The sequence below is a fragment of the Taeniopygia guttata genome, chromosome 2 (assembly GCF_048771995.1).
Source record: "Taeniopygia guttata chromosome 2, bTaeGut7.mat, whole genome shotgun sequence".
NCBI classification, from domain to species: Eukaryota; Metazoa; Chordata; class Aves; order Passeriformes; family Estrildidae; genus Taeniopygia; species Taeniopygia guttata.
The window spans coordinates 19,178,005-19,196,659 of NC_133026.1; the positions used below are offsets into that span (position 1 = coordinate 19,178,005).

The 18,655-nt window shown below is 37.2% G+C and overlaps 1 protein-coding gene across 1 annotated transcript in view; it reads left to right on the top strand.

The window, feature by feature from the left end:
• NEBL (nebulette) overlaps nucleotides 1–18,655 on the top strand; it is a 251,267-nt gene that overhangs the window by 224,663 nt on the left and 7,949 nt on the right. The window contains 1 exon segment of the mRNA XM_072925465.1: nucleotides 15,861–15,976. Within this exon segment, the coding sequence (XP_072781566.1) occupies nucleotides 15,861–15,976 (116 nt within the window).

The following is an 18,655-nucleotide window of genomic DNA, read 5'->3' on the forward strand; positions in this document are numbered from 1 at the left end:
GCTTTATTTTCCTGGTTGTTCTGGCACTAGTAAGCTTGCTTTTTGTGGCTGTATTTGAATCTATTGTTATGGTGATGTCTTGAATAGATCCTTCCGAAGATCAACATATTTTAGAAAGAGATTGTTTCCATTTTAACCCAGCTGACAAGCCAGGATTTGAGCACTTGTAGACAGCTCCCATTGCAGGGAAGAAATAAGTGCCACAGCTAAGTAACTGAACATAATCCTAATGATTTACAAGAAAATGCCATTTCTGTGAAAACACTTAGAGAGAGCTAGCAGAAGATAGCATCTTTGGCCAAAAATGCTAATCTTTTTCATCCCATTCAAAAGGTTATTTTGCACATAGCCACAAGACAAGTTTGCCCATGACCTTTATACAATGTCTCTTATACCATAAATGGGAACCAAATCTATTTTGGTGAGATTCCATGGCTGTTTCTCATGGAGCTTGTACTCTTAGATCAGCAGAGTTTCTCATTGGCCATTGTTCTATTTGATGGTGTGCCAACATGAAAGACAGTTGGAGACCTGTAACCAATTTTACAATCTCTGAGTGTCTTTGGCCTTGTCTCATCATATTTCACATATTCCTACATTGTTCAATTGCTACTTTATTTTAGATACCTTTACTGATACTTGACACATAATTCAAATCCTTGCCTGCCACAGCTGATATAATTATTCCTTATCTACCTCTTCCCAGCCCTTAGCTGGGTCTCTGACTTCGTACCAGATGTTAAAGGCTTATTCAGATCTAAATAACTCTCTCTCCTCTTGGGAAATTTCAGTAATAACATCACAGAGAAGATACTAACATTGTTCATTAGAATGACTTCTTTCTATTTTGGTTCCTGACTGTTACTTTAGATTATGATGTTGAGTTTAACCATGTGTCCTTCTCTACAAAATCAGTAGATTTTTGTGTGATGGAAGTCCAGAAAATTCCCTGTTAGAATATTTTAGAGTATTGTTGATAAAATTCAATGGGAAACAATTTTTAACACTTTTCAGCAAGCTGGTGCAGTTTATGGACTTTCATTTTATTCATATTTTTGAAATTACTTTTCAACTTTGTGAGTAATTACTTTCAACTTGGCTAAAAAGGATTAGAAATTAATGATTTCTCTCTTTTAGTCCTGCTTTTAACAGTGATGTTGCAACTTCTCAGGCATGGAACCCTTTACTTTTGGAAGGGTTTTTCAGATTTTTTTCTTCAGAAAGAGTTGTTGAGATATATGGCTGTCAGATTTATTTTTGCTTATAAAGACAGACCAGGCAGTTTTTTCTTCACAGAACACTAGGAAAAAGCAGCAAAGTTCTGAAGTGTAGGTCTCTCTTGACAGCATTCGGTCTGAAAAATACCTCAACTGTTGTGTTTTGGGTTTTATTTAGATTCTTTATATAAAAAGTCTTTTCTGTCTGTTCTGTTTTTTTCCGTGCAGCCTTGTACAGTGGTTTTCTCCTAGTTCTTTCCACACTCACTCTCTTGCTCCCCTTCCTTCCCTTTGAATAAGGTTCTGCTCTGTTAGTTTGCATTCAGGCTCCAGGAAAGAATGATTTGGTTAAATTGTATGGCTCAACACCTCTGCCGATCTGGCACAATTTTGGAAAGTTTATAGTTGAAACCTTCAGGGCTGGTTTTATCCTCTTTCGTATTTGACCTTTCCTTTTTTTTAAATTTTTTTTTTCTTTGATTTCCTCTTAATGTCTAGTTTGTGTGCACATTTTTTTTTTATTTTCTTGATACACACCTTTGTCTAGGTGTGTATCAGCATATTGACATGATACATAAATGTTTTCCTTACCACAGGTTCAGACTTTTTCAGTATAAGTGACCATTTATTTTTATTTTAAATTGTGTGTAGTCTGTAGATGGAGAAAAATAAGAGCTGACTATCAGTTAATTTTCAGGTATGAATATATTGTTACTCTGGTGAGGAAGAAACATGGTTTCTTGGTTATTTTCAATGTCATCGTCATATTGTCTTAAAAGATACATAGAAATCAGTCTGTAGGAAACAGAAACCAGTTTTGCAGTACTCCCAAAAACACATGTAATGTAGGAAGCCTTAGTGGATATTAGGACAGAATTTTCAAGGGTCTTTTGTTGTGTTTTAAATGTGAGTGCTGAAATGTTGTGTTTTTGGCTGGAGCCAGCATGTTACTGGTTGGCTGCATGCGTGCTATTTTCACTTGACTCCTTTAGCCAGGTTTTTCAGGCTCAATTCACCTGCTGCCACCAGACAAGTAGTGAGCATACGGGAGCCTTGATATGAGTCTTAAGTTCTCCCTTTTTTTTTTTTAATGAGAACAGTCTGGCAGCAACATGCAGGTCTCTATCTTTGCCTGGTTAGGTATCTTCTTTTACTTACACTGGCAATCCAAATACACAGGTTTCAAGAAACCACTTATTTTGTTACCTGCTTTAAAAGTAACCTGTAAATTGCTGTGAGAAAACTGAAATTTTTTCTTAAGTACTTCATTGATATTACATAACAAAAAAGCAACCCACAAACAATTGGTACAAACAACCTCTGAGGAATAAATACAAGCAAATGGGCATTGCTGTCACTATGACTCCAAAGTCGATGAAGACTGAAGAGAACACAATGCTGCAGTCTCTTTCTTAAAGTTTTGAAGTCTTTATCTGGCTTGGAATGGAAGTTTAATCAATGAGAAACAGTAAGTCCTTTTATCTCTCTCCCCAGTGGCATGTCATCATTGCGTAATATGAACCTTCTGAAGAAGAAAGGCTCCAGAACAGCTGAGTCTGCTCCCCTCCCTTCCTTCAGACTCCAGGGGTTATCTTCCTCCTTTCCTCACTGAGGCAGGAGCTTATTTGAAGGCCATTAGAAGAACTGCTGTTAGAGCTGCAGTGTGAACACAGCCCTGCTAAGAGCAAACACAGACCTTGGGTAGTGTTGTGTGTCACTGTCAACAGCCTTGTTCTGTGTACCAGCTCAAGGAGAGGCCTTTTATTCCTCAGCCCAACACTGACATTTTAAACGTTAATTTCAAGGATGTCTCCTTCACTTCCCCCAGCACACACCAATATCTGTAACTCTGTATGTAAAATGATTGTTTGTAGGATTTGCCTGAGGCTTTGACACACACATGTATATGCCACAGAAAATCCTAGAACAAGGAACTTTGCTGTTCCTTCTACTCCTGGTTAGTCTGGACAGAAGACTACAAACTACTCAGATAAAATAGAGAAAATCCCTCTTTATTTCACACATTGGTATTGCAGATGTTTCCCAGTATGAAGCCAAGGAGTCTCTTTGCATTGGGATAGTGGTCATAACTCTTCTCCTGTGCCAAGAGCTGAACGAAGAAGTGGAACAAAAATCTTGAAAATCCCTTCCTTGATCTGTTCTTCCCATAAGTTTTTATAAAAAACCCTCTGGTTTTGAGGTTGGGAAAAATCACCATTAGTAAAAGACAAGTTGAAGAAAAAAAGAGGGAAAAATATCTTGCTGCTCTTTATGTTGTAATGGAGAGATCTGTCTTCCATGTCCAGGTTCAGGTGTCAGGAGTACAGGGCAGGAATCCTTCACTCTTCTTCGTATTCATATTCAGTTGGTAAGCTCTGCCATTCTGGGGAGGTCAAGGACAATGGCACAGCAGTTATATTTTCTTCTCTGTCAGTCAGGAGAGAATTGTTTTTTTCTGCTAGGTAGCTGAGATCTATTTCCATAGTGGTCCCCAGAGTCTGGTAATCAAACATGGCATTCAGAGGGAGAGGAATTGTACAGTTCATGGGAAGAGCATAGGCATCTTGTCCCCTTTCAAGTGTGTCAGCAGGCTGCCCTGCCACAGAAAACTGAACAAACCAAATCAAAATGATGCTCTCTGTCTACTCTAGGTCCCTCTTAGTGAGGATCACATTGACACTTTTCTTAGCTACCAGACTCTTACATCTGTTTCTGACTTTTTTGTATTTCAGACTAGATAGTACTTTGGTTTTCCTTCTTTAACATGCCAGCCTCCAGCAGGTTTGCCAACCTGAAAGCTAACATATGGGAAAAAAAATAGTCTTCTTCCATTCAACAGTATTTTGGTAAAACTGTTTTTTCATCTTGGTAATCAGGTGATTTTCTGTTCTCAAGTGTGTAATGTACTGCAAATGCTTGCAGTCAAATAATAAACAACTTACCCACAAACTCCTGTGATATTTTTGAACATAACTAAATAGCTCCCCTGTATGTTATACAGACACAAGTGCATGTATATGTTTGTAATCTATCTGGTGCCACAAATTATTTAGCATGAAGAGTTTTCTTTGTTAAAGAGCTTGCTCTCCAAAACCAGTGAACCCTGGTCTTCGGTTCTCAAATATATTTTTACAGAAATTATATAGTTTCCCTTCTAAAGGTTTGCTGTAATCACATTGTACCCCAAAAGGATGTGGTTTTTCAGGCAGCAAGACAGAGCTGTCTCCCTTCTGAAAATTGCATCTTTCATTTGAAGGAGGTGTATTTTGCTGTTTCAGTTTCTGCCTCCAATTTTGCAGTGACTCCTAATATCCAAAGAGCATTTTTTTCCTGATTGAAAATAATGTCATTACAGCTAGAAGAGTTATTGAAAACAGTGGGAGGCTTCCTGGTGTTAAAAACTTTCTTACCTCTAGATTTGAGGTAAGAAGAAAAAGTAAAGACAAAGTTAGGTGTAAGAATTTAGATTTCAGGTAGAAACAAGTTGAGTATGTTCCCTACAAATGTGCTAATTTCTGTGTGTTTACATGGTAAGAGGATTTCTGCTTTATATATAATTTTGTCTCTGAATAAACCATTTGAGCCTTTTAAGCCATATAAGTATAGGAATCCAGACAGGCATTGGGACTACATTTATGCACTATCTTGTGCATTATCAGGTTTCTGTCCTAGTCTGGACTATTGGACTTTTAGTGTCCTCTGCTTTTTTAATGCAGAACATGAGAGAAATTAGTCCAGAAAATTATATTTCTTTCTCTTCCACCACAAAGAGGTATTAGCTATCTGTAAAACCTTATTTTTTAACATAAAGCTTGAAAATTCATATAGTAATTAAAGTGATTGCTTAGTCAGATTTTGATTAAGATCTGGTGTAGCATGCTGGGAATAAAACTAAATACTCCTTGCTGGTTAAGATAGAAATTGTTGATTCTTCTGAAAGCACATATTCATTCAGTATCTGTTCACTGAGGATGAGTTAATGTTCCAGGGAGAACATACATTTCATACTTCCAAAATATTTTTGCTTAGATTCCTTATGCCCATCTTTGATTCCCATGCTTCTCTCCCACACTCTTGGCATCTGGCAGCATCAAAAGACAATCCTCACACATCCAGGTGGAGGACAATCCAGAAGAGATCCCATTTTTAATTTCTGTAGTATAGCAGCAGTTCAGGGGATCCTTCTGTTTGTTCTGCCTGCTGTCTGAGTTTGATGTTCCCTTTTCCATAAACAGTTGGTGAGCAGAAAGTGGAAAGGAAGTTTCCAAGTGACTCAGCAGTTGGAAGTGTTAATGGCTCCCTTGGTGAAGAGTTGTTTTCAATTGTTCAGTGTGGTTCCCTAGAGCAGCTTTTGATATACTTCAGAGAATGTTATATCCAGTAGACAATAAATATAATTAGTAAAATTGTGTGCAGTGACATACATGATCCTGGTTAATGCTATCCTTCCACCATTATTCAGATTGGTTATACCCACTATGCAAATAAATCGATGCACAGAAATCAAAGCAGAGCTTCTGTGAGAAGAACTTGCAGACTTCTCTCTCTAATGCACAAGGGCAACAGTAGATGTTCAGTAAATGTAAGAGAATTTGAATTGTAATTGAAGGCATGTGGATAATGTAACATGTTAACCTTCATTTTACTAAATCTTTCCTTTTGTGAGGAAGCCTAGAGCAAAGTCCTATTCACAATTTAAGTAGGAATTGCAGCTTCCTGTGGTACACCATGACCCCACTAGGACTGAGGATGCCTTGGGCTGGCTTTAAGACATTTGGTGCCTTCATAAATAAACTAATGTAGTTGGATGTGTGAAGAGAGAAAAGTCAGATTGTACTGCTGTCTCAGCTGAGACATGCTGCAACTTAGGTTGAATGTCAGGCAGAAAAGTCAGGTGGCACTGAGGTCTGTAACAGCGAATCCTGGCTGCAGCTCCTGCAGTGCTGCAAGCAGGATCCCTGTGGTTTGCTTGTCTTCCAGGCACAGAACCAGTGGGGAAATGGGGCTGTGTGTGACTATTGGGGCATAGCAGCTGTTAATAGACACACAGGCTGAACTCTTTGGACTGTCCAGCTACCACTGAAGAAAATGCCAAACTAATATTTATAGTGGTGTCAGAATGAAATGATTTTTTATATTTGAACTGCTAGAAAAATTCCTATGACAATATATAATCTATACCCTGTTAGTAATTCTTTTTTCCTCAGGTTACAATAGAGTATTTAATGCATTTAATTTACTTTTGTGAGGAAAATGAGTGAATTAAACATCTAGAAAAGATATTGCAGTTGAACATCAAACTAAATTTTTTATCACTACATTTAACTGGTTTAGAATATTCTGTGTTCATCATAATAACTCTAAAATTACATTTTTGGATTCAAAGCTAGGAACAAATAGGACTCTAGTTTTAGGATTAAAAGCCAAATAGTTTAAGTAATTTTCTCTTTTACAGTGCTGTAGTGAAAATTTGTCAGTGGAATCTGGAAGGGGAATAAATGGTTCGTATTTTAGGATAAATAAATTTTAAGTGAAGTAGAGGGTTGTAGCTGGCCATAAAGTCTAAATAGTCAGATATAGAATTCACACTACTTTTAAAATCCCCAAAACAACTGTTCAAAGACATTGGATGAAGACAATAATTAATACAATGAATTTTAAATTGTAATTTTATATTGTGTTCACTTTCATTTTGTGCTTTTTTTTAGCAAAACCAACAAAAACATGAATATGAATAAACACTACAAACAGCCTTTTCCTATATTTTTAAAGGCTGATAACACTTGGAAATATTTTACTGAATTTTCTGGGAGATCATTTAACACTCTATAATAAAACACTGTTACTTTCATTTGAAATTGTGTTTGAAGGGCCTGCTATGGTATTGCATTTATCAAATAAATTATTTTAAGTGTTTATGGTCTTGCAGCCCTAAATGACCATTCCAAAAGTAGTCTGGGGAAGCTGATGTCATTTTCAGAATGTCGAAAATGTCTGCTCTGCCAGAACAGGACTGGCTTTCCTTTTTGTAAGCCATGAGGCTGCCACTTACCACCTCACTGATCCAGAGTCAGACACAGGCAGGGACTCTATGGTTTGTTTGTGATTTGACTTCTTCTCCTCTCCTGTTGCCAGAGCACTAAATTATGTGTAGTTAATACTTAACAATTCTGTGATGCTTTACTATGACAGTAATGTATTAATGATCACAAAAGCTTTTGAGCTATTATCCAGTATCCTCTAATTCCTGTGCCTCAATAAAAATTATGCTCTAAGCAGTATCCACAATCTCTTTCTGGCAAAAATATTCCCTGTGTTATTGTCTTTTCATGGTGAGGATAGATGTCCTGTTGACTGTCCTATTTGTTTTAATGCTGACTACAGAAAATAGGACATCCTGGGTTCCTTTCATTTTTCTCTAGACTGTGCTATTTGATAACTGCTTGCAGACAAGGTTTCTTGAGACTGTGCTAGCCTAGGGCGTTTTAAAAATATATTGCTATTTTGCAGTTACTGTGAAGAGGAATGAAAGCCATACTCCTTTTTTTTAAGGAAAAAATTGTCCATGAGAGACTGACTTTTGAAATACAGAGATTTAGAACCCTCAGAGAGTCCAGAATGGACCTTGGAAGATAATTTGCCATGAAAAAGAATATAATGGAATTGATGGATCCATCATTCCTTGAAATGTGAAGAATTAAGAAGGTCTGAATCACCAGACACGTAGACTATGGTGTACCAGAGAGACAGTTTGCCAACAGTTCTTCCACTGTCCTAGATAGTATTTCTCAAATTCTCTCTTCATCTGCTGTTGGATTTATGATGGCCTTAAAACACAAAGACCAGCATAACTATTATTATTGCTTGTTCATACAAATCAAGAACTTTGGACTGAAATATGAGATAGTCCCTGCCTAAAAGGAAACCTCAAATAAAACACAGGATTCCAGTGTTACATGAGCACACTAGACTTGTTTTTGTAGTTCCTTTCAAAATGTCTCAGTTTTCTCTGTCATATGCTCAACAGCTATGAGATCTTTTGTTGCAATTTCATTCTAAATCAGATTTTAATTCCTTATATTGAAATTGCTCTCAGCAGTTATAATTGCATGATTCTGCATTTCCCATAATAATCTACTTCAACTTACATGGTGGATAAAATATAGTTAGCCTTAATTATTGCTAGCTGATAAAATGGCGTTCTGAAATAACGATTCTTTAAACAATCTTTGTCTAATCATGACACTTATGAAGTTTAGTTTAAAATACATTATTTTATAAACTGTAGTATGGAAGTAGTCATGAGACAGAGACAGAGAGAGTCATGAGAGTAGAGATGTCTTGATTTTTTTCATGATGAATAATTAATGATACTTTAAACACAAGATCAGTACTTTTGTTGGCCTTCTCTCCATCATTTTTTAAAGCATTTCAAGATTGCACAGTTTATGTCTTATATCTTTAGAAATTAGGTTATGGAAACTTCCTAAGCTGTAACATTCTGAATTTGCTACTGAATCCAAGTAGTTCAGAGCTTCAATTCTAATGAGGTCAGTGAGCATGGCAGATACTTATTAACACCCTCTGTGAATTAGGCCATACTTTCAGGTTGTTATTTTGACAACCTAATTATATCTGGGTTTGATATTCCAATTTACTAACTATTACTGACTCCTGTAATGGATAGCATGCAGACAAACTGCTGCTTCTGACAGAAGCACTGAGAGTGACCAGCCTGGTTGCTCAGACATCCATGAAGGCAGGCTAACTGACTAGTAAAGGACAAGGAAAAGAAGGAAAAAAACTCAAAAGAAATGAAGAGAAAGTTACTTTTACAAGAAAAAATGTCAAGATGCCTTACCACGGTGTTTTCTACTGTTCTGAAAACAGCATTTTTCTGTATCAGAGCTCATCATCTTCAGTCATCAGGTTAGTGCCTTTCGTATTGTTTACACAGTCTGAACTATTCCCAGTAAATTTGACTGTGCTATGCTACTCTTTCTGATTAGAAAAAAAACCTCTCAGAAGATAGTAGTTTAAAAGGAAAACTTTTATATAGGAAGGGTTACATGTGACAGATATCTCAATGCCAAAAGAACCACATTTTTCAGTTTGAGATTTTTAAAACAAGTGAATCCAGCTTTGTGTTGAAATATATTTAATGTTGAAGAGGTGAATGAACTGTAATAATGATTGAAAATTATAGATACTTTGATATGATTGGCAAAAAAACTTTCTTTACCTGATTTTTAACATTTCTTTTTGCATGAAACTTTGGGTTTTAAAAAATAATCCTCCTATTTGGGGACAGGAGCATTCTTGGCAATCAGTTCTGCACTGTAAAATTATTACTGAGGTTTTCCTAATGTTGCATCTGTCTAACATTCCTGTACTCTTCTGTTTGTCTTTTCTACTTCTGTGACTGCTTTTTACTGTATTCTTTAGAGACCATCTCCTTGCTCAGTACTGTGGGGTTGCTGCAGAGTTCTGTAAATCATACCAACCTCCCTGGGCAATCCTTGCACACTCATTGAAGTACTTTAAGTTCTCTGACACCTGTTTATACTGTCAAGTAAACAGCTTTTGCTGTCTGCATTAGGTTTAATATTCTCTAAACTTCCACTATGACTTTTTAAAAGCATTAGGGTGAGCTAGGATGCAAGTAGTTTGCAAGTAGCTGAGCGGTGCCTGCCGCATGTGGACACATAGGAGCACCTGCATTACATGGGGTGCTTTGTTTGGAGCTGGGTGCTGGGACATGTGGAGGGAAGCGTCTGTGAGAGGCTCAGCTCAGCTCTTTAGTGGTTTTAATTCAGAGGCAGCTTGCGCAATAGGGGGGTGCTTAGGGGGACATACCTTGCAACAACTGAGCTGATCTAGCTGCTGTTCATTGCTTTCTGCTGACCATGGCCTTGGGTCCTGCCTCTGTCCTTGCACTGTATTTGATCTGAGTCCTGTCTGAGCTCACCAAGCCAGCAGAACAGCCTAGCTGAGAGGAAGGAAGGGGTAGCAGCAGTGTTAGGCTGTCTCAGCCAGCTCATGGGGAACCAACCTCAGATATGCAGTGGGCACCAGGGCTGGGCTGCCTGTAACCTCCTTGAGACATATCCCCTCATGACTCCTGCCAAATTTTTCCAAAAGTCTTAATTTCAGCAGAGAATGATGCTCAGCACATCATCTTTAAAATTCTGCTAAAAGCTTGGCTGTCATAACAGTGAAGTTACTTTTCTACTCTTTATGTCTCTTTAACATTATATCCTCATCACATCTAACATGCCTTACTTGTTGCCAAAGCGTCAAGATTCTTGTTTCTGATTAGCCTGTGAAATGGGCCTTCTTTAAATCTCTTACTAAATTCTTGGCTAGCAATTGTGTTCTGTTTATGCTGCTGTTGGGCAAGATGTGAACTTCTGCAGAATTAATGTGTTAACCTCCTTCAAATCTCTCCTTAAAACTGTTTCTCAAGTTGCTTATATGATTAATGCAGTGCTGAGCTGAGCTCATCTGAAGAGCATGAGAAATAGAGAGGAGAAATTAGAGGGTTTGTGGTTGCTCAAAGAGGTGTATTAAAATCTGCATCCCAAAATAAAAATAGACAGGACAAGGCCTGAAGAAACTCATCCTATCTGAAAATTTGGCCCTGATTTTAAATAGGGACAGATTATATTATTTCTAGAGGCTTCTTTGAGAAAAACACTCACTTTAAATATTTCAGTGATGGTGTGTAGCAACCAACATCTGGAAAAATCTGTAGAAAACAAAAAAAGAAATTATCTACCCAGAATTTGTAATCAAAGTAAGTTCATTAACACTTTCTGGAGAAGGCTTTAAAAGATATCAGTTGTTATTATCCTCCAGATTTAAGAGAGCAGTAACAGTTCTGTTTCCTGTATTTCCCAAGGTTGTATTTCTTTAGCCAAGTATTACACTGGGAAGTGTCAAGGGTGCTGTGCAGTTCAGGCACGGTGACCTGTGCACATGGACAGCACATGGAGTGACCTGAGTCCCCAGGAATGTCCTGTAGGCCTGCATCTCCCCATGCGTGACTGCATCACTCTGATATGTCTTCTGTTACCTGGGACATAGCTGAGGCTTTCTAAGGGAAGAACCAAAGAAAGAATGAACTGAAAACTGTGGGGAAGGCTTTCTAAAGAAAGTCTGTGAAGCCTGCATGAAGTGAAGCAACCTGTGAAAAATACAGCAGTAGCAAGGCAAAAAAAAAAGTAAGGACTTCCACATATGTAGATGAGCATGATACCTTTAAGCAGGTTCATCTGTTTTGGGTGAGCTCATTGTAATGGCAGTAATGCAGAGATGTATGATGATGCTGTATTCTGGCTCTTTCCTGCCACTCAGAAAGCCTACAGCTTTTTACCTAATGTATTGCAGACATTAGAATTATGCAGATAGTAATCAAAGTCTTTATTTTAACTTTGTGTTCTCTCATATTATGATTGCAGAATGTTGCAATTTTCTTTGTGAGTTGTATGAAGTCTTATGACTGAAACTGTGACTTAAGGTGTTATCAGAATAGGAAGGATACTATTAAATCCTTAAAAGTGTATGATGTGTGTGAGTAAATGGAATGGTTATTTTACATGTGGTTCAGTAATTGGCATGTGTCGCAGTAAATGGCAAAATTACCACTGAGGATATATTGTTTTACCATGGATTATCAAGGCTCTACTGTACTAAAGAATGGCAGAGAGTTTAAGTATGGTATTGATAAAATGTATCTCAGAACCTAACATTTAACTGGTTTTTCTTTTTAGCATAACATTTCTTTTTAAGCTCATAGTTATATGACACTCCTTCCTGTTTCTACGTTTTGACCTTTTTCTTCCCCAGTTCTTTTCAAAGCATATCCTGATCAGTACACACTCTGCAGACCCTATTGTCTGCAGCAGAGAGTTGATAGTTGCCATCATTCTTCCAGCTGCTTCTTTTTCTTGGAGGCTTCCTCTCTGTCTTATATAATGTTCATTCATTGTTCTTGCTCTTTTCTCTGAGGAAACCAGTAAAGATATAGTAAGAGATATATGATACATTTATTCAAGTAGATAATTTAAAATGAATATCTGGCTTGCTTGGTAAGTAGGACAAGAAAAAAAAAGTAAATTTTGATAAATCAGAATGCATCTGGTAAAGTCTTAATGCAGCCAAAAAAAACCCAAAAAACAAATCATCCACCTGTACTTCTGGGAGCAATGGTCAGCCCTCAGCTCCATCACCAATAAATCTGGCTTCACTTAAATGAATTTCATGTTCCACCACTGAATTTTATTTTTCCCTTAGGTTAACAAAACCATTGCTTTGGCTGCTGCTGCAATCAGTGATGTTATAGAACTTTATACTTCTGACTTAGGCAAAAGATTCCAGTTAATTATGTGTGATGGTGATGAAAAAAAGTCAAACTCTTTCTCTGCATCATTTAATCTCACCTTGAATTATCTGTATGTCACGAGAAACACAGCTCAGACGTTGTCTCTTTACTACATTGCTTATTTATATTATTCCCAAATAGCCTTCCAAATAGACCATCCTCTGAAAGTTTCTTCAGTATTCTTTGTTAAAAGTTGTTAGAAAATAGTGATTGTTTTTGAAGTTTTTTGTTGAATACTATAGTATTCTTTTAATGGAAAAAAACCCAGCCCAGATGGAATTATTCAAGCAAGTATCTTCAACACTAGTATGTGCTGATATTTATGCTCACATATATGGTACCTAAATAAATGACTTGAAGATAATTAGCAAAGCTAATCCTTCTTTTTGTTTGTATAAAATCTTTTTCTAATACTACAATTTCTATCACTCCCCCGAATTTCTCATGCCTTGGAAGAAATGCTTTATTTTTGTAGATGTATGTTTTCTATCATTGCAGGTAAAGTAGCAAACAGCTTGTTGAGTCAGTTTGACAGAATTCTGTCAGCTTGTGAGAGACTGATTTTTAAAGAGGAAAGCACATTTCAGACCTGCAGCTGTCACTTGTCACAGAGGCAGGAGCTGTGGGTTATCCTCCCCAAAATAAACCAGTTGACTTGGAGGTCACAATGAAGCTGACCATCACTGTGTTTGCTGCCTTATGCTGGCAAGGGGTGATTGATAGGAAATGAGAAAGATCTCTTTTGGGGAGAAGGAATCAAGAACAAAAGGTTCCTACCAGCCTCTGCTTCTCTTGGGAAGAAGAAAGGGACTCTCAGGGTGTCTGACCCTGCCAGGGACCAGGGAAGAGCTACCAGCCCTTTGTTGCTGCAGGGCAGGCTTGCTGCTGGCTGATCAGTGGCCAGTGTTGGCTGAAGTACTCCTCCTGCTAAGTTAAAAAGTTCAAGCTGTGCTTAGTTTTCAACCTATAAAAATAATTTGCTGCTGGTGTGAGGAGATGAGACTCTGTTGACTTCGACAAACTGGCCTACAATTCATGCTGGTGGTGAATTAGACAAAATGTATTCATTTCAGCTTGATCGCAGAACCTTTGATTAAATTATGTTTTCCAGTATTTTCTCACAAAGGGCCACATCTGCTCATGTGGAAATAGCTTGTAACAACATTGAAACATAAATTATTTGATGAACTACTTAGGACTATTCACTGAATGCATGATAATCCTGTGAACGTGTTAATGAGTGGAAATTCTCTGATGATTGAACTGCTTTAAAATATCTTTCTGCTTATATGTCATTAGAATGAACTTGGCCCTTCTAAAACATCCATTATTCATCATGTTCCAATGCTGCATCTGACTGCATATCACTTTAATTTCCCTCATTTAACAAAACAATCTGTTCATTACAATACTTTGAAGCATGTTTTCTAAATAAGAAAAACCCTAGTTAATATATAATATTAGTTATCTTTACAAGTATAGTAGAGCAAAGTGTAGCATCCCAAATTGTAATTACACACTTAGTGCATTTGAATATGCTAACTAAAACTAAATGGAAGTTTTAAGAACCTTTGTTGAAATCAATGATTTTGTTAGCTAGAGAAGCAGGATTAGTAAAACAACTTGCTGAAAGCACAAGGTTGACCTTTCTTTCTGAAATACTTGAGCAAAATTTTTCTCAGTAATCAATTTTTTTCACATGCCTTTCTTGTCCTGACAACTCAAGAAGCAGAGAATTATGGCATAATACTAGTGCAAATATTAATACTTATCATAAATATATATTTTTATTGGGATTTCCTGCTTTTCCCATGTATTTTTTCATGTTACAAGTCCTGGATCCTTTCACAAATTGTAAACCCCATTAAATCTTATGTTAGATTTGCTCCTTTTTGAATCTATGTGTGATGGCTGCTGCAGAAGGGATTCTTACTTGCCAAGTAGCCCAAAAGATCTATCCCAGAAACTGCTGGACTGCTGAATGACTCCATGTTTGAAGACTTTTTAATCATGTGCTGCATAAGCTCTATCTTCTTTGACCAAAAGACAGCTTTTGGAAGAGGAGATAGGCTATCATCTAAATAGATCACTTGAAAAATATGAGCAGAAATACATTATTTTTTCAGTGTAGCTAAATGAATTCCCCATTGAGCTAGTAAAATGCTGGCAAAGAACAGTGGAGGTGGGCTAATAACCTCCATACAAGCCAGAAATCTTTATTCTGAGCCTGAGTCTTGTAAAATATGCACAAATACATATTATGTCACTAAACTTTAATCTTTCTATTTTGAAAACCACTTCAGTATTTTTAATTTTGCTTTTAAAATACTTTTTGGCCTTGCTAGGAAGATAGTTACTTATGCTGGGCTTATTTCTCACAGTTTTTTGATCAACCATGTTTTTGACACAGCTTTATTTCAGTGGGTTGCCACAGTAAGATGCTTGGGCAGATGTGGGAAGTTTATGAGTGCTTTTCTAGTAAGCAATATAGTTAGAGATCCCTGTTAGTTATATTCACGCTTTCAGCAGCTTTCTTTGTACAATAGAAGTTAATATATTATTGATTAGTATACAGAAGTGTTAAAATGTGAATAAAATATGTATTAAAGAAATGGGACAATTATGTGGTAAGAGGAAAATACTGAATAAGGTGGACTTTGAAATATATAAGTAGCATTGATCTCTCTGTATTGGACTAAGAATGTTGATGAAATCAGAATAAACTAAATAACTTGACTGTGGGCTCACTTAAAATTTCTGCCTCTTCCTGTGAACTGCAATCATTCTTTGTTCATAGCCTAATAAATAAGAGTTAGTTTGCAATGAGTTAAGAATTAATTACAGTGAATTTCTAGTGAACCATTTCATAACTGTATTAGCTTTTTTTCATTATTCATTCCCTAAAGATGGCAGCTTATGGGACATATATTTAGTGCCTCATTCGTGTCAGTAACAAAATTGAGTTCATGGTGTCTTAAACTTTCATAAACCTTTTAATGATTAAACTTCTAATGGTATGTTAAACTTTTCCTTCCAACTAACCCTAGTAATGTTTGTGGATGTATTGTTATAGCTTTGGCTACATTTGTGTGTAAATCAGCTTTTAAAAAGCCTTATGTTCTTTATGGAAATAATTCTGAACTGTTTTGTATGGAGGAATTAATGTTATTAACAGTGAAAACAGTCTACCATTTTTACAAAATGTTAGATAAGGGCTGTTTTAAAATATTAATTAATGTGTGTGTATTTTTTTAATGTAGCCCCTGTTCTCCCTGGGGCATATCAACAAAGCCAGACTCAAGGATATGGATACATGCACCAGACCAGTATGTCATCCATGAGGTCCATGCATTCACAGCCTCATTCAGCAAGTCTGGTGAGTATTGAATTTAAAGGAGAATTTTGTTTGGTAAGCACCATCATCAGCTATTGTGAAATCTCTTAAATATGACAGAATTGAACCCTAGAGTTCCATAGTTGGCCTATTTGACTGTCTTTATCATAAATGTAACTGGTAGTCCTCATGTATGGAAAAGATTTAAGTGACTATGGGCAGTGGTAAGAACTTCTATATCAGAATACATTAGAAAAAGGTATGATATTCAGAGAGCAGAGAAATAACGGACTTCTTTACCTACTTACCTATTTAAAACAAATAGTAGATGGACAGTATTTCACAGGCTGAATGTTGATGTTATGCTCTGTGATGAATTCATGCTCCTAGCACTGGATGAAAACCAGTGATCTCTTAAGATCACCCTGTTGGTTTAAATCAGTTTCAGTTTTTTTGACTTGCTGATTTTGTGCTAGCAGGCCTGTGCCTACCTGTATTACTTCTGCTTGTGTAAAGCTAGCTCAGACTTCAGATTGCTGGGCCCTTTCTAATTGCACATAGCTGCACCAACTCATGTAAGATCCAAACTGAGTTACACTGGTTGGCAACTGAGAAGAAGCTTTATCATAAAGCCGTGGCTGCCTCATGAAGTCCTCAGCTGTGGTGGATGGGAATGTAAAGCTGGAGTGAATATTCATTTTCAAAGTAACTGGTCATGGAGGGAGAGATGAGGTATTCACCTGGGATTTGTAGGAAATTAAGCTTCTATTTTTTTAACTCCCTATATAAAAATTTCAGTTTTAATGGTTATCATATTTTTAAAATCGTATTGCTGCCTAGAGATTTCCTAGCTGCCTAGAGATCCAGCCACCTTTTACCTTAAAATTTTGTCATTTTGAATTTTAAACTGTTTTGAATATATGCACATTTACTACCTCGATGAGTCAGTCACCTCTGCCTCTAAGGTGATTACTACATTGTCACCTTTTTTAGAGATGAATAAATATTTAATTATGAACCAAACTTAGAGCTTGCTGAGCTCAAAAAAAAACTGTTTTCAAGATTAGATGAAGCTTGTATTTTTTTGTAAACCTGAAACTCCATGACATTTTATATTGTAAAGGTCATGATTTTCTGTGTGGTGTGAGTAGTTTCAGGCTTCTCAGATTCTCAGCTGTCTGTGGCTGAGGGGGCTAACTTGCTGGAAAGTATGGGATCCATCTGGGATCCAGATACCTCCATCATTGAATGAGTCAATAACCTGAGAAACTTTTTAGACACTTAGACACCTGCATGACAGCTGTGAGACAGCTGATAGTGGAATCAACCATTAATTTCCAAAGATATTACAAGGCACTTTGGGAGCTGGTTGCTTTCCAAAAAGTGGGGGACCTGGAAGCCAGCACTTAGCCAGCAGATTTGCTAGTCACTGGGGAGCAAAGCAAACAGCCCTCAAATTCAGTGGAAAATGGGGTGCCTGCAAATCTCAGAATGCACTTACCAGCCTTTGCAGCTTTGTGGGCTGAGAGATGACTACTCTTTCCTAATACCTCTGTGTCCCAGTGACTTAACTGACAGGCTGTCAAATAGTGTCATTTCAGTCGTCTTGAGAATCATCATTTGACTCTTCTTCCGGAACTGGGAATGTGAAGGTAATAGGAAAAAAAAGGGAGTGATGTTAAAGGATTTTAAAAGTAAGATTGACTTATTTAAACAGATTTATTTTCCCTGTTGTGAAATTGTTTTTACTTGACATCCTTGTAAGTGATAATATTTTGTCATGGGAAAAAAATGAAAACGGCAAACATAATGATTTAAACTCATTTTGCTGTTAAAAATGGAGTGGATTTCCCTTTAGAAAATGAACCCCAAGCAGTTCCAGAGAGAGGAAATCAAAGACTGCTGGCCTGGTGCTGATTGCTAACTTGCCAGTCTGGTGAGGCAGGCAGTGTGATTTTACCATCCCGGGGTGATGATTCTGCTCCAAAAGAGGCATCTCAGATGCAGTTAGAAACCTACCAGACTCCCTTGTCTTCCTATCTTAAGACCAGAATATTTTCATAAACCTGTGCAGCTTATCCAGGTGCATTGCAGATGTTGCACTCAGCTACTGGGACAACACAGAGTGGTCTCAGAGTGTGCCTGGGGGAAGCCCCTGGCTGGGGATGTGTTTAAATGGAACAGACTGAAGGTTGATGACTGTCTTAGAGCACTTTTAAAATGAGGTGTGGACATGCTGTAGGAACCTACACGATGTTTAGGTGCATTGCTTTCAGCTGCGTGTTCAGTTCTGGGCTTGGAGCAGTCCTGCCAGAGATGCAGTGTTGTCTGGATAATCACAGAGGGAGAAAAGATGAGAAGAAAGTTCCTGGGGAAGGAGACTGGAGGAAAGGAATCCTAGAATAGTGACCTCAAAGCCTGAGCAGCTTTTTATTTTTCTTTTTAAGGCTTAGCTAAAAGCAGGGAAGGTGATAAAGTCATTCATCAGTGCCTGAGTTTTGCCAGGACATCGCTAGGGTGGAAATGATTAAGATCCTTTGGGTTATATCAGGGCAGAGATGACTGCAGAATTAGCTGCTCCAGTATATTTACTCCTTTGTTGTATTGTTACCAAATCTGTCCCCAAAATGCATAAGTTCATTTTATAATCATATTCACTGGTCTCCTATATTAAGAAGCAGAATTCTAATTTCTAAATTTTCAAAATCTGGTTTGTTTAAT